The sequence below is a fragment of the Schistosoma haematobium genome, chromosome 4 (genome assembly GCF_000699445.3).
Source record: "Schistosoma haematobium chromosome 4, whole genome shotgun sequence".
In the NCBI taxonomy this organism is placed as follows: Eukaryota; Metazoa; Platyhelminthes; class Trematoda; order Strigeidida; family Schistosomatidae; genus Schistosoma; species Schistosoma haematobium.
The window spans coordinates 17,637,825-17,654,924 of NC_067199.1; the positions used below are offsets into that span (position 1 = coordinate 17,637,825).

General features: G+C 37.8%; 2 protein-coding genes across 3 annotated transcripts in view; both read right to left on the reverse strand.

The window, feature by feature from the left end:
• MDH1B_1 (putative malate dehydrogenase 1B) overlaps nucleotides 1-1,088 on the reverse strand; it is a 9,375-nt gene extending 8,287 nt beyond the window's left edge. For both annotated transcript variants that reach the window (XM_051215840.1, XM_051215841.1), the window contains exon 1: nucleotides 1,003-1,088. In XM_051215840.1, coding sequence (XP_051066382.1) covers nucleotides 1,003-1,024 — 22 coding nt within the window. In that variant the 5' untranslated portion in view covers nucleotides 1,025-1,088. The remainder of the gene's footprint in view (nucleotides 1-1,002) is intronic.
• Nucleotides 1,089-14,950: 13,862 nt separating this feature from the next.
• Nucleotides 14,951-17,100, reverse strand: part of DNAH10 (Dynein heavy chain 10, axonemal) — a gene marked incomplete at its 3' end in the record, with an annotated part of 74,052 nt that continues 71,902 nt past the window's right edge. Inside the window, exon 39 of the mRNA XM_051219328.1 lies at nucleotides 14,951-15,424. Coding sequence (XP_051066384.1) covers nucleotides 14,951-15,424 — 474 coding nt within the window. The remainder of the gene's footprint in view (nucleotides 15,425-17,100) is intronic.

Consider the following 17,100-nt stretch of genomic DNA (forward strand, 5'->3'; position numbering starts at 1 on the left):
TCTCAGTAAAGTCTCAGTTTTTATATAGCTTACTTTTAAACACAAACCCAATCTTAAAATTTTACTATATAAGAGCAGAGAATTTTGTGGCACCTACAATCTTCACGCGCCTCATTCTGCTCCTGTAAGGTTAAGTTCTTGAAGTTAGTTATTACTAACCGAGCCATCTTTTGATAATCGATGGCGGACAATATATGGAAAAAACTCTAATAAACTGAACGGAGAGACTATAATTTATGGACGAACCAATCAGGTTTATGACAACAGACCTTGGATTTTGGCGAGAAATTCTTTATCCATTTGGCTAAATAGGGTCTTGGCATTCTAGCTGAAGTCATTTCGTGATGGAAACCCTAAATATAATCCCCATCCATAAACATCAACAGTAAATGACAATCCTTATTCTTCATACTGGTTTAAAACCTTCATTTAGCTCTAGTCAGCGGGTGGACATTCTCAAAGAGTTTTTAGCGTCGCTCAAAGGTCGGCCACGAATTATAGTCTCACCGAAAATGTCATTAAAACAGGAAACTTTGATACAATTGAGTCGTTAAACAAATGACCTTAACTCTTGAATAAAACTGTTTAATTCATCCTTTCTCCTCCCACTTTTGGGGAAAATTTGACCGATTTTGGGGAAGTTGCCACAGTAAACTTTGGGGAAATGAGACAAAACCCCCAAAATTTCCCCAGACCTGGGGGAATTCCCCAAAGTTGAGAGCTTGGGCAAGATTTGTAAGCTAAAATCAACTAAACAACCTGATGAACAAGTATGCCCTGTCTTTGACGGCGTTTTTCCATCGTTGCAATTGATCATTTTCATAGATAGATGATTAGCACAATTTCTCTTATTAGAAAAATACTCTTGGTTTGTGCTTATAAAATAGACGTACCAAAGCTATATCATGAAATGTAGGTATAACAAAGTAGTTTAATATGTTCCGTTGATGATAAATATTTTAAGTTACTAGTGGTAACAAATTGTAGACGAGGTATTCTAACCTGCTATAACGAAAAGGGCCATTTCACATTTTTGCGTGCTTAGGTTATTACTATGATCACATTCAGCGATTAAAACGAATCACTGGACCTGAATTCAGTTAGGAAGTTCACAGTTATCGCGACGAAAAATTAATTAAAATATTCAAGCTTTTTATAATCATTTTATTTTCTAAGGCATTCATCAATAGGTGGATATCGCTTCCCAAGCTGCCAACTTCGGGGCAATCCCCAAAGTTTGGCGTTGCGCATTACTCCAGAATAAGAATTCATAACCATTAGATTATTAAACCTTAAATTATTAAATTACAACTAAGAAATGCTAATTGTAATAAAAAAAACTGACTTTTGGTCACGAATAGTCTATCGAATCACGGGTTTTGTTTTGATACGCAAGCAAACACGAAACAATGAGTCGTCGGTTTTAAACCACTTTTTCCAATTTCTCACGCCATGCAGGTGGGTTATTTGTGCTGTACAGAACTTCGATTACTGTTTTTGTTCAACTTAACTTAGGTTAATTGTCTCTTTCAGAATAATAATTTACAGGTCGACAAGATTGCTAAAAGGCGGGCTGAAGCCGCCAGACACTTGAGGTTGATGGGCCGTTCCAGATCAACCTTTTACAGAAGGCTGAGAAAGTTAAGAGCTGAATTCCTTAAAAGGTATCAGTTAACCAACAGTGATGAAGAGAACGACAATTCAGTTGTCGTCACAGAAGTAGGGACTACCGCAGTTATAGAACAGCGTAACTATCGTGTTCGACGTCGATGCAACGACGTGGAGCCTAAAATACTGGAAACGGGATTATACTACGATTTGGGATTAAAAACAAGTGTGCTGAGGATTTCCGAAAATTGGCTACGTCGAATCCGTTCCACAGAATTGAAGCTGCAGTTGCACCACTATGGTCTAAGCTTGTTTAGAAGCTCTAACCAACAGCTGTGGCCGGTTCTAGGTCTCATAACAGGTTCATTAGTTAGTAATGTATTCATTTTTAGGATGTATGTTGGTGAAGTAAAACCATCTGATTTCAACGGCATGTCCACAGCATTTATAACTGAGTTACAAGAGACGCTGACAGCAGGCATTTATGTAGAGAAGTGTCAGGTACATTTAACAGTTAGATTAGTTGCTGTTATTTGTGACACTCCAGCTCGCAGTTACGTCAGGTATGTTGTTGGACATGACGGTACTGCTAGCTGTGACAAATGTGAGGTTTTAGGGGCACGAATGGGTGGTCGGGTGACTTTCCCCGATGATGAACACAAATTAAGAAGTGATGTCACTTTTCGTAATAGGTCCCAATCTATCCATCATCGTGGTGTAAGTTCATTTGAAAATCTGCCACTGGATATGATAAAATGTTTACCATCTGAACCGATCCACATGATCTACTTAGGTATAACTAAAAAACTTATTTCGTTATGGAAGGATCTAGCTATTAAGCGACTTAACAGGATGAATCAATCAATTTTCGCATCCATAAATGTGGCACTAGACTTATGAAGCCAACACATTTCATGCGACTTTCCAAGGGGATGTTGTTCACTAAATGAAGTTTCTGTTTGGAAAGCAACTGAATGTCGGTTGTTCTTATTATACCTACGCCCTGTAGTTCTTCATGATAGGTTACCACTATCAATGTACAGAAACTTCCAGTGCTTGTCCTTGTCAATATATTTATTATCGCACCCTAACTTGCACACCATATTTGTGAACAGTGTTCGGGTTAATATGAACAACTTATAAGGTTACGAAAATTGTTACGGTAGCGATCACCTAGTCTATAATGTGCATAGTTTAAATCACATAGTAGGGTACGTAGTAGAACATCGAAGTTTAGAGTTGTTATCTGCATTTCCTTTTGAATCATACACGAGGAAACTTAGGCGTTCAGAACACTGCGGATTTGCTGCGGCAAAACAAGCTGCACAGCGATATGCTGAAGACGTTTACTTTCAAAGTTTACTGAGTCAGGATATAGCTGACAATGTAACTGAGCCTGAGTTAAGTTATGATTCACCCAAGAAAGCCATCACCTGCAGAAACTCAGAGCTGTCTACCATACGGCCGGACAATGTAGTAATCGCCAATGGTCCACCAGGGTTAGTCACACAAATAGCTGATGGAGGCCGAATTAGGTTTCGCGCATTCCATAATCCTTTAGATTTATATACCGACCCTTTTCCCTCTAGTAATATTGGTATGTTCAAGTGTTCTACCTTAAGCCATGAGTGTACGTGCATAACGCTGACAGACATACTTTGCAAGTGCATTTGTATGCGAACACAAAATTATGAGGTTATTATCCCCCTTTTGTGTACATTCCAATAAGAAAGTGCCATCATTTCTGAATTGCTGTCGCAAATATAGTACTTTATGCAGTAAATGTCTGTTGGTTAGTGATTTTGCGTCGTCCATCAGGAAGTGTTAGTGGATTTTCATGAACGTAATTAATTTTCAATTTTTAACGCCTCGGAATTAATTTACAGCATCATTCCGGATAATACATCTTGGTTGATGATAAGGAGGAAAATTAAGTTGTTTGAATCCCTAAAAAATGGCTGCTAAACAATAGTCATTTTCTTTATCTTGAGAATGTGACTAAAAAGGACGTTATTGAAAGTGTCGATTTTGATAGTCTCTTCAGTACGAGAACATGCACGGTACTGCATCGTTGTGGTCAGTTGTAATCACTTTAAAATAATTTTTTTTGGATGACTGTCATTTAGCCGAGGAAATGAAAGTATGTTTAACTTCAGAACTCGGTTACAACAAGAAAATTACAGCAGGCGATTAAACGTTACCGTATGCAGTGGACAAGCCGAAAAGGTAAATTGTTCAACTTACTAAATCACTTTTGTGTTAGGATCGCCAAACACAAACTCAACGGTTATTTATGCACCTCTGAAGAACTAGAGGTTGCTGAGGTTGAAGCGGGATTCGCCCCGGTGGAATTTCCTGTTGCCAACATTTTGACAGGAAGATTCTCACCTGTAGCGAAGTATGCAAATATTTAATCAATACTCATAAAGTAGTTCATCGAAAATAAAACTTTTCTCACCACCGCTTTGAAGCAGCCAGCCCGTGTTTGGTAAAGGATACTAACTCCCTTGAGCGTGTCCAGCGTGTGGGAACGAAGTTAGTGAAGGGTCTTTCTAGACTCCCTTACGATGAGCGTTTAAAACGCCCAAACCTTTCACCCTTGTCGTATCGTAGGACACGAGGTGACCTTATAATGGCATTTCGTATCTTTAATTATGATTTGGGTGCTAATATGTCTTATCTTTTTGCTCCCTCCAGCACTAATAATCTCCAAGGTCATAGCAAGAAGGTTCATAAACCACGATCTAATAAACTTAAAGTGGGATCCCGTTTTTCTCATCGATCAGTCAATGATTGAAACGCCTTACCAGAACAAGTGGTATCAGCCCCATCAGTGAATATTTTCAAGGAGAAGCTGGACCTTCACTGGAAAGCAATGTGTCAAGATTAACACAGGTTCACCAACCTGCTATCCTTATTACTGAAGACTGAAGACTAAATGTACATCATGTGAAGTTAACAAACCGTAAGTTAGATTTATTGTAATTGTTACGTCCAAGTTTTGCTCGTTCCAGTTATTTAAGTACGGACTGTCGATCTACTTGCAAATTACGAACCCAAAAAAAACAACAGAACCAAACTCCAATTTAGATACCAAGTTTATTCGCAATTCACAAATAGTCGACCAATGTCGTTCTAACAACAATAATTCTAACAAATACAAAACAAACCTTCAATTTTGTAGGTTCCCGGAGCAAAACTACCAAATACCAAACCAACGACAAAGGGAAACCAAAATGTCCGAAGTAATAATATAAACAAACAAGTTCAAAAGTTAAGTAAAACAAATACATCCAAAAACACAGTAAATTATTAATATACAAATACTGTATTAGTAAGTACAAATGTTACTGGACGGTTCAAAGTAAGTCCACACTACTGTATTAACATATTTGTAGGTGTTCTGTGTTCACGATTCCGAAGTGCGACCTGTCCAGAAAAAAAAGTAATACACGCCATGGATTTAGCAAGCCAGGCTTTCTTACATGACGAAAGAGATAAAGTAACTAAGCGTGGGTGGCGATCCAAAGAAAGGGTGAGCTAAAACCACCTTACACGTTTGGTATAATACATACTGCACTTTTAAAAGAACTTGGTGATCTATATTTACACTGATACAACTTTTTTCTTGTCCATTTTGCTTTTAGCTGGATTCACAGGTGTTAACAGACGTAACTGTAAGTCTTTTGTTCTCATTATTAACAACATTGTTATACCGTTGATACGTCATCGACGTCTCACATATCTTGACATTTGCTTATACACTAAAAAATTCTTTTTTTGAACTTTGTGAATGACAGTTCAACATCTACGTAACCTGCTCATATTACAAAGCAATGAAGAACCATGTATAAATAAATGATTTGTAATTTTATTAACTGTAATAAACATTTCTATGTGTCACGAATCAGCCTTTTAATTACAGCGATAGATCGATTAACGTTAAGTTTCTTTGGCATTGCGTAATTGACAAAAAATAATGTTACATTCCAGTAAAAACTGTACGTATGTATTTTCGCCTGGTTTTTCCGTGATGTCTAGAAAGTTTTGAAGAAGTTTTGCGGTAAAAAAGAGTTTGCAAAAGCTGTTATAAGAGATCATGATGAGCTTTTCAACAAAAAGCACAAAAATCCGGGGAAATGTAGGGGAAAACCCCAGAGTCAGGGAAATTTCGCGTTTTTCCAAAATTTTACACAATTTTGGGGTTTAATTAATAAATATATAGGCCCACTTCCCCAAAGTGCAATAAGATTCTGGGGAAACTCTGGGGTTTTTGTCTCATTTCCCCAAAATCGGTCAACTTTTCCCCTAGATTGGGAGATTCGGTTGTGAACGTATTCAAGTGTTTAAATGCTCTGAGAAGCTATTGCAATACACATGCCATAATGTAGTTTTCAGACCTCTTCAAGTGACTGCAAACATTTGCTTGTAACCTTGGGTTCTGTAGTGGTGAATAATGTTACATATAAAGTTATTTATGCCTCTTTTTGATTGCTAATTACAAATCAAGTGACTGAGTTAAAGTTCAAACTCGAACGTTATCTCACGGGTTTCCACGTCAGTTACTACTGTTCATTGGTACAATGACTGTAAAAGTGCCACAAGTTTCTCGTGCTTAACAAAGCTTTCGTCGGCAACGCCTGTACAATTGAAAGATCATAAATATAGCTAAATCGGAACTAAGTAATGAATAAGTTCGAAGACGTATTAGGAAGACAGTCGGTATGTCAAGAAGCGTGTGATCTAAGCTGGCCAGTCCTTGTGATAGGTATGTAGAACTGCGTACACAATGGTGATCTTGTGCAAATATGTGACCGAGAACCTTCAGCTATGTTGTGTTTATTAAAACTAATGAGGTCAGTATCAATACTGAAGACTTACAGGACTATTTATTTTTGGGATCTGTTTTCTACTGCAACTGAGATGTTAGGAGTAAACTTTTAATAATTTCTGAATAGTGATGAATCTAAGATCTCGGTTTTGACGGCTTCTGTGGTATTACACATCCACGTAGTTTGTCCTGAATTTTAAACAGGCTCTAATAACGCAAACGGCATATAACTATTTAGTAATTTTTACCTTTCTAATCACCATTCATTGTACTAAATTGTGATCTGCATTACATATAACTCTTATATTCATATCCTTGTTATTCTACACCTGTACGTTTCATGTGTGCTCGTGTGCTGGTGCGCTTACTATGTTACCTGATCTATGGGTTATCTAATATGAGCTACAACAAATCTTGCAATAAGTAATATTCTGATTTCCACATATACCTTCTCCGCTTATGATCCAAATGTCTGTCTGCAGAAAAGATTATAAGAAGCGTAAACACCTGAAAGACTCATGTCTGACTATTTGTTTACGGGTTGTTATCAACAAGAATTTGTGTACACCACTAACAGATTCGGTTATGTATTGGTCAGACAATGGAAACCTAGAAACTCTTTGTCAAATCAATGTTGGCAGGTTTTCGTCCGGAGGAAGTTTTCCTTGTATTTGCTTACGTTTTCCGTCGTCGCACAAAATCCCTAACTCCGAAAATGCCTCCATTTCGATGGTGAAAAAGATATCACAGGTATTCGGAGTTCGTAAGCATCCGTTCAAGTAACACCTTTATACTCTAAGTGTGCCAACTGTGATGATCAGAAGTATTTGAATTATTATACGAACTTGGTATTCCGGAAATAGTGTGATTAACAGCAAATAGAACTGGGTGAGCACACATCGATGTATTGTATTTGGAATTCAAAACCACGCGGACATCAAGTACAAGTAGTTCAAACAAACATCGCATCCACCACAGTTTAAATTGGAGTTGAAGCTGCTGTAATCGATTGCAAGTCTTCTACTTATGTTCATCCTGTGTCTGTCAGTTTGTGTTTTAGATGAAGATTGTACGATCTAAAATATACTCATCAGAATTAGAATTATTAAATAAAACCGGAGGGGACTCACCTGGGTCCTGGAATTGTGTATATACATCATGTACGATTTGTGCTGGAATGTCTGATATCGAGAAGTTAAACCACAGATTTTCCAACACTATCCTGCCCCACGAAAAAATGTTGAATCTTCATATCCCCAAGTTACAAATGATACGGCTTAAAATAAAACATATTTCTCACATTGAATAGGGTATGCATTAGAAGTGACTTCATGATAATGATGGTATCATCTGATTTGTAATCAAAATTGAGCTCACGTGGTACTCATGGTTCGCATTGAACAAGTTCCCCCACAAGAAACGGATGCATTATGAGGACAAATAACATTTGATATGACATCAGGATTCGATTCTTCCGAAATTCATTAGGAATTTCATTGAAGAATAACGGATCATCACAACAATCAGCATCTATCAAAACTGCATTGGATTTGGATCACGGTTTTATTAGTTCAAAGTATTTTCCTCAGATTCACAAGAAATTACATCAGAAATATGTGAATCACCAGGAAAAATCATATCTGGTACGATAACATGAAAAATTTGGTAAGTTGTTTGACTAGAAGCTTTTTCCTCTCAAGGTCTATAAGTTTCATTCAATTGTGGATTGCTATATGAATCTATACGGCTTCTTGAAACTGTGGATAAGAATAAATGATCATTAGAAACACTCAGCTTGATAGGATGGGAACTAAAATGTTCGGCATTACTTGCAGCGAAATGGACAGTAGTATTACAAACTCCCACCACATTTAAAGGATTTAACATTGCGAAATACGCAAGAATTACATGAGTGGAATTTGTCACAGGACAAACGTTTACTAAACTTTTAATGACTTTTCTTCGGTAATCAATCACCTGTGTAACCGTTATTATATAAATTTAAACGTTGTTTGAATTCAGAATGCAAGAAGAAGCGGCAACTACAGTTTATTAGTGGATAACACAGATCACTAAGCTATAAGCAGATCAAGCGATTTTGACGCATAGAGACGTATATGCGTGTATGCGAGCCAATACGGAAGCGAATTTTTAGTGAAATCGCGTAAGAGCATAGCAAGGCAAAGCAAAGCTAATAAAGAGATTTGAGTACATATATACAATATAGGAGAGAATGAACCACTGAGGGACATTTAAATAACCAACATTTTAGCTCTAGTTTGTCATGTGATCAAGCGTACACGTTCATACAGTTATGGTGGTGATCATAATAGTACAAAGAAATATGCAAATTGTAACTGTTTGAGTAACGTTTGTTTGTTGTGTAATTTAATAAATAAACTTAACCAAAATTAATCATATTAAAAATTGGTTGTGGGATAATTGCTATAACAAATACCCTCTGCAAATAAAGATATATCAAAAAATGCCCGTGTTTGCAAAAATACTAGCAAACTTAACAGAATATTTATAATAGTTTGAAGATATTGGCTTATACAAAGTTAGAATGAGTCTAAGGTGTCCGTCATCATTTGCTGTGTATCTGGCTTTGTGCCTGTCCGTTAGGTCATACAAAATACTGATAAGGAATGAAAGGAATATGTGGCACCATTCTTATGCCAATTTTTACATTCTATAAAATGAGGTTAACACTCCGTTTTTATTCAATGAAGGGGAAGAATTATAATTTAGATTCAGTCAGTAGGACCATATTTACCTGAAGCGAAAAAGTCTCCGGGTAAACGTAGGGTAGTTTCATATACCAACTCTGCTGGACAACATTCCACATCCTGTTCAATTGTTGTAATTAAACCCAACATGTCTAGAGGAGGCTTATTGGCTCAATCGTGGTTGACAATGATAGATATAAGAGACGCCTTTAACTGCCTATGCAGGCATTCATTCCGATTAGGGCTTTGGCTACAGACTCGGCTGAGGTGTCGCTTATCGTCACCGCTACAGGCCATCGCTTGAATCTATCGATGCACGTAAAAATATTGGTGTATATATTCAAAATCTGCAGTGGTCCTACGAGTTAGATGTGTATATGCTCAAATCTAATGCCTGTATAAGGAAGAACCCATTGCGGAGCTTGCATGACGATGTGCTTCGACATTTTGGCACTTCGTGCATGCCTGTGTCCAATTACGCACATCGCGATTCGTGTTTGTCCACACGAAGCGTTCGCTGATTAGCTTCACCGTGGCTTTTATTCCGGGATGCTATATGCTGTGCATACTTTCAAATACCTTCTGTCGCGGTGGTTTCAGGATGAATGGTCGTGGTCGGCCTGCCGATGTATCACATATTGCTTTTGCGCTACCAAGATGAACATCTTCAAATATTAATGATGTCATGTCATCAAATCTTAGGTTGCCCAGTTCACCGTTCGTCTCTCGTAACTTTGCTAGACCGTGACAATCGGTCCCAATTGGAGTAAGTACATTTATCGTTGTTCCTGGTAGTGCGTCAGCTACTTCGTTTTCTTGGCCTTTAATATATCGTATGTCAAATGTGAAATGTGAAATAAATTGTACCTGTCGGATTTCTTTCGGAGAGTAATTGTCTTGCTTTGCGATTAGTGCTTTCGTGGGTGGTTTGTGGTACATGTATACAGTAAAATTTAAACTTTCTACCATATGTCAAAAATGCGTTATTGTCAAGTGAACCGCCGGTAATTTTCTCCCGAAAGTACTATATCTCGTTTGCATAGGGTTCAGTTTCTTCGAAAAAATGTAAGCCGTTCCCACGTGCCATTTTTTAACTGTTGCAAAACAACTCCTACCGCCACACTCGATGCATTGGTCAAGATGACTAATTGCATTTCACTCTTTCGTCCATCCAACGTCGTTTTTTGTTTGGTGCCTTCTTGAAGTTCTTGAATGCTTGTGTTGCCCTTTTTGATAGATGGAATCTTCGGACATGTCCCCGTAATGCCTCAGTTAAGGGTTGCAGTATTGTTGCATCGTGAATTCTCGGACCTCACCAGGTTGTCAAAAATGCCGTACAGCAGAAAACGTGGCTAGGGGTCCCATGAGGATTGTGATTTACCCCGACTCCGTATCTTTTAACCGTCTAAAGAAAAATACCGAAGGTTGCTTGCTGGTACAAACTCGTTGTTTTAAGACCCTTCCGATTACAGAGTCGGATGCTTGTACTGTGGTACTAATGGGTGCTTTGGTGTCCTGGCGTGCGAGCACGATTGATTTTGCGGCAAGTTCCTTGACTGTGGAGAATACTTCCTTACGTTGTCGTCAGAATTGATGGGTCCTTCAGTTCCATGAAGTTCAACGGTTAGAGGTCTCGCGGGAGACTTGCTATTCGGAATGAACCATTGACATAAACTTATCAGGCGATTGAACGTACGTGTTTGCATGACTGTGGTTGGTTTTGAGTAATTCAGAATAGCCGCCTTTTTGCTTTTTGGAGAGCGGATGACTTGAGCATCAATAGGGTGTCCACGAAAATCTAGGGAGTTTGTCCTGATTTGATATTTCCGAACATCCAGAGTAATATCGTGTTTTTGCAGCCGTTCGGAAACGAGCAACGTGGGAATTTGGTTATGCGCTTTCTGTCTGCTAACCTCCGTTTGCACATGTCAAAGAGTAGGTTATGATGTTGCAGCAGGTCTATACCAATGATCGGCGTAGAAACATCTGCAACAACGAAGATCCGGTTGATGAGTGTGAGTAAACCTGCGTCAAGATACACATATTTTCGACCTTATGTGGTAATCGGTTTATGTATTTACTGTCGTCGGGATTTGCAGGAAGTACACCAACTTCTACCCCAAGTGTTGACGAGATAGTGAATGTTTTTAATCACGTCAGTGATTTACAACGGAAGGTCATGTTCGCTGGCCACGGTTATCGTTAACGTGTGCCGGTGAGAAAGTTTACCGAAGAGCTCTTCGTATCGGGCGGTTTGGGGATTGAGAATCTTCAGTGTTTCCTGCAATTACTGAAGACTTTTCATACTTATTATGATGCCAGTATCAATTAAGATTATCTATCTCTCATGGTCTAGAGGCAGATCCTTTTCGTGGTTATTGTTTTCAAAGACTTCTGGAGCGTCTACGATTATGATGAATATTAAGGTAACGTGTAACAGTGTCACAAATGTCTTTGACGTCGTTTAGTGTCGTTTAAGGCTTTTTTGACTGAACAAACCTCGGCGTTGAAAGTTCTGTTGATCTACAGAACCCGGTCGGTAGATACAGCCATTTGGTTTCTAACTTTACTTTGGAATGAGACAAGTATTGTCTGTGCCTGCTGATGTTGCTTAGACAAGCAGAGCTGTCTAAACAAGCATCTGCCGAAGGTCCTTTGACCAATGGCCTTTCGCACACGTAGCAATGTTCCTGCTTCCGAGCCGCGTTGAAGGTCGATGTTGTGGTGGATTTGGTCTAACCTTTGCCGATCGGTTAGTTTTCCACGTTTAAGGATGGCCTTTTCTGAAGTTTCTGAAGGTTCCAAACCATCATCAGTGAAGGTGCTGGGTGTAACGTACCTGGTAAAGTCGCGCGGTAGTGCTTTCGCTACTGCAGGGAATAGTGAACGTGATTCTGTGTATTAGAACCGAGTTTGTATATTGTCTTTCTAAAATGGGACTAGTTGAAATAAGGGAGGTGAAAGAGGTTTAATCTTAAGTAACTTAAGTGTCTCTGCCGACCCAGTCAAATCAGGAGTCAGAAATGAAGAGGTTGTAGTGGCATTAGGTCCTAACCGTACAACCCTCAAAGCTGAGCACGAGACAACTTGGAAAATACAGATATTTAATATTCAACGCGGAAAAAGACCCAACGATGAAAAAGGCGGGAACAATGAATTGAGTTAATTCGAGTTGATCGGGTGGCATGGCTCGTCTTTGCAGGCGCGGTCCCTGCTGAATGCTACCCTATATCTTTTACTCATATTAGATATATTGTTCTTTCTCCAGCCTGAATGTCTTCTAAATCATATATTAGTAATTGTTAGGATGTGATGAGTCAGTGTAGACAATGATGTGACATCCACGTAAAATCTTATGGATTAGCATTTACATCAAGACAAATCTACAATTATGGGATTAGGTCTATTACTAGAGAAGTACTAATATCGTAGTAGACCATAATTCTACAAGGTTGTATATATATATATATATATCTGAAAAGCTATCTCTATATCGGGAAGCGTTTAATCTAAGCTGGCCAACGGCTGTAGGAGCACGGCGTACCCACTCGTGATCTGATGCAGATGTGTGATCCAGCGTCTTCAACCAGACTTGTCCAGTAAAACTAACATGGTCTAAATCACACGTTGAGGACTCACAGAACTATTTATTTCGGGTATTTATTTACCACTATGGTGACATTTTTACAACACCTTATACCATATCTGTCTCACTTGTAATCCTAAATGCTATTATTGTGATCTATAGCCCCTTGGGAATAAACTGTAACTGCTAATTAAATATTTGGTTTTGGGCATGATAGTAATGGGATACTAGTTATCCACTTAAGTTTTGTAAATGGAATCAATAAAAGTTCACTTTCGTTACCTGAGGAACCTAGACACACAGTGAATGGAATAAAGTGGGCCTCACCAATACTGAGAGCGCGAAATGTCTTCATTCGGCAACGCAGCATATACGAGCTCAATAGCTAATCAGGCTCTAGGCTGATAGCATTTCGAAATGCTGATCAGTTCATAATAAACAGTGATTCGGCACCTCAGAAAGACGGCTATTGGGCGTTAATTTAAGTGATTTCAGTTCGAACCTCACTTAAGTAATCGGGTAACTCTTCGGCTTTGCATCAGTTTGATTCAAACAATATGTTTGTTTCAGTTTGCAAAATTACCGGGGTGATTGCGCCATTGTTTAGTGAGGAAATGATGGAAATACTAGTTTCCAGCACTGATTGAAAATACTGAAAATCGTACAACTGAAAAGTATATAAGAGAAATTGTTTTTGCTGTCACACTCCGCCTTATCAACGGCACGGAGGAACACAACCGTCACAAGTTCGCTGAATCACAGCTCCCAAACACAAAACAAATCGTTGGTAAATAATGAAATGACGTTGGTTTGTATTAAACAGTATATCTGATTGTTAGCTGAAGTATACAAGAGTTATATAACCAATCCTGTTGGCAAGAAACAAGGAGGAAATAACAGTACAGGGAAAAAAGAAGGAGAACAGGAAATAGAATGATGGAATAGTAAGTGACGAAGAGAAAAGTATGGGTGAGATTATAATTTATTGATGATTTCTGATTAATATTAAATTGTTCAGTTTACTTGGATCAAAATGGAGCTATAAAGTAGCGTGAAAAATCGGGTTTATGAGTTAAAGTTAGAAGTTATGGTTAGGAATTTTGACGAGGGTCTTCATCACTAACCAATATAAGTCCTAATGCGCGAATGTTATTCAGACATATGGATAAAGGAAGTTATAGTTCTGCCCCATGAGAGTTATTATTCAGTCCTCACTTAAAGGTTTCTGTTATTGAAAATCTTAATCATCCACAGAGCACTAATTCGTAACTTGAAAAAGGAAAATTACTCTCAAGCAGTTGTATGTTTGACAGGCATCACCTCAGAGACCATTTCTTAGGTTTAGCAAATCTATGGGATTATTTTGTTATGACGACCTGGGTCAGTAAATGGACTGTGAGCTGTGATTGATAGCCTCTAGGTTCTACCTTCCTCAGCTGCCAAAACTAATGAGGACTTTTTTATTCTTAAGCCTAAGCTTCCTTACATTCTATATCTTTAAATTTTCTTTAACGGACTTTGTAGGTAAACGACCTATATTGTCTCAAATATTATGTCGTATATGAAGCTCCACCGATCTACAGTTTTACAATATATTCCGTAGGATGTCAAACAAGAATCCTGAATCTCCATGATTCGTTCAAAGGATTTGGTGTGACTGGCTGAGAAGTAGGCCCAGTGGTTGCTTTTTATTTCTGGCCTCTATAATTTATACTTTGTTTGACAGACGATTTACCTAAACTGATATAGAGAACACTAGGAGAAAAACTCTCATAACTTAGTTGTTTAAATACTCTAAATACTGGTAGCATAGTTTAACGACCGATATTTCGTGTTGTCATAAGTAAATATAGTTAATATCAGTAAAATGCATTAAAATATAAGTGTCAACATGAATTGGAATCACAAAAACAATGAACAAACAGAATAATCTACCGGTATTGTTCATGATGAACTTTTAAGTATAACTATGTGATTGAAAATTAATAAAAAAACGTCTCTAGATTAGTTAGTATTGTGATGTAAACATGTAGAGATTGTGTAATACTCAAATTACCATCAGAAATATGATAAATATAAACCATTATTTATTTAATCTGCAAAATATTAGTTTGTCATAGATATTGGAAAAGAAACATTGTGGAGAAAATTAGTAAACAATCCTATTCACAACAGAGCCATCAGAAAACATTGTTACTAGTCAGCGTTTAAAGTAAGACATACACCTTGTAACACCCAATGACTTGGATGAACTTCAGTTTTTAAATGAGCTTCAAAAACTAATCCAACTCCCATTGCATTCCGTCTTTCTGAAGTAACGTAAACTGGAGTACAAAATGTGTTTTGCAATTTTAAACGATGGGCTTCAATGGCACTAACTCGAAGAATAGGCAAGGGTTGAACTAGTTGTCGTGACTTTTGACGTTTCAAACAACCTTTAGCTAAATCCCAGCTTGCGCCTTCTAAATACAGTCCTTGAACAAAACATCCTTGATGTGCTCGTTCTTGTATTTCAGTGGAATCTGTATATTGAGTTACTGCTGTAAATAATGCACTTTTGTCTAATGGCCATCCATTGCGACGACATGTTGTTTGAGTTAAAGCCATCAGAAACGATTCAGGAATATGTAGACCTGATAACCAAATGACACCTGGATCACCATTTTCAATCTGTGTAAAAAAGTAAGATATTGAATAATAACATTGAAAAAAATCCGCACTAACATGTATAGAGTGAAATTTAGATGAAAAAAAACGAAAACTTTTCTAGATTCACTTATCAATTAAAATTATTTTCACATCTGCATAATTTACAGCCTGTTGGTCAATATAATCAAACATGTTTACATTTTATCAGGATAATATTTCAGGGTTAACATTAATTGCATGGCCATTTTTCTATTTTTTTTTTTTCGAGTGAAATATTTTTTTCATTCCCATCTTCCAATAATTTTCATTCTGTTTCGTCCAATCAAATAGCTAGTTTTGAGTTCGTTATAATTGGTCATTTATTTCTTAAAATCGATATAAAATGTCTGGACTTGATGACATGAACATTTTCTTCCAGTTATGGACGGTAGTAACGTACAAGGTACGACCTCTGTCATTCCTCACGTTATCACAGAAACCGATAACCTATTCTTGAGCACACTGTATCTCGTAGCGTCTCAATCACCTGAAGAGCGCCGTTAAAACTTATGAAAGAGCTACGTACTGCCATTATGCGGTGAGAGATCCCCATTTCCAGAGATCGGAAGCTGTATATTATTTGCAATCTTGCACAACCGCCAAATGAAACTGCTGATGGATGTGCCTGGACATTTTGTTCATGCGAAGCATTGCTTCGTTTATTTTGTGCTTACTACCCATCACCACTTGTCCATGGAATCCACTGTCCCATGTACAGTGCTATGATGGAATCATAGCAGCGCCTTTGTTCGTGAAATTCGAAACTGTTAAGAGAACGAGTAAAGGCCCTTTTCAGGGCCACCCACAATTTGATTTAAATTTTATTCCAGTTCCTTATTTCCATGGCAAAGGTCAAGTGGTGAAACCATCAAAATTCATTTAAGATTAATAATCATTATGTGATTATCGCCCACGTATTGGTAAACGCTTTTTAAGCTTTATCAAATAAACGGTTTAAGTAAACGATTTCGTATAGGAAATGTCATCTAATGAACACTAATCTGTCTAACGATAGTATATGCAAAACTTATTCAGAATATTTCAATGTTTTGTCATACAGTTACGATAGACGAATGTAATACTACCAACGACATTATTTCTATGGGAAAGGTCAACTGAACCAACACTAATGATTCTAAGTAAGCCTTAGTGATTAAGCAGTATAATCAATTGAAATTTTTATAAATTTCGTGGATTAGTTGAAGTCAGACATTATTAGGTTTTCCATGGTGCTCTAGCCTCAATTCAGTCATGATCTCAACTATTCAAATCAAAGAAATAATTCTGTCTGACTGTTCCATCCGAGTTTTGATCAGAATGTTAACTTTAAAAAAACGCCAACTTCACTTCACTACCGTGCTATGCTCCTGCCAGTGAATGTATATCGGAATAGATTTTCTTTCGAACAAGTATATATGGAACTGAAATTTTATGCCACAAGCTGACGAAGCTAAATCAGAGTGATATACAAAGAAGATGGTCGTGAAGTAGATTGAGAGATAGAAGTCGATCATGTCCTAGGAGACGCTAAGCTCATACAATATGTTGGTACCATCAAACTTTCGGCGACAAAGCTCGAAACTGCAGACCACCATGGAAATCCAAACAATCACACCGATTGTCGGTAACCCCCGCGACAACTGGAACAGCTCCTAGAA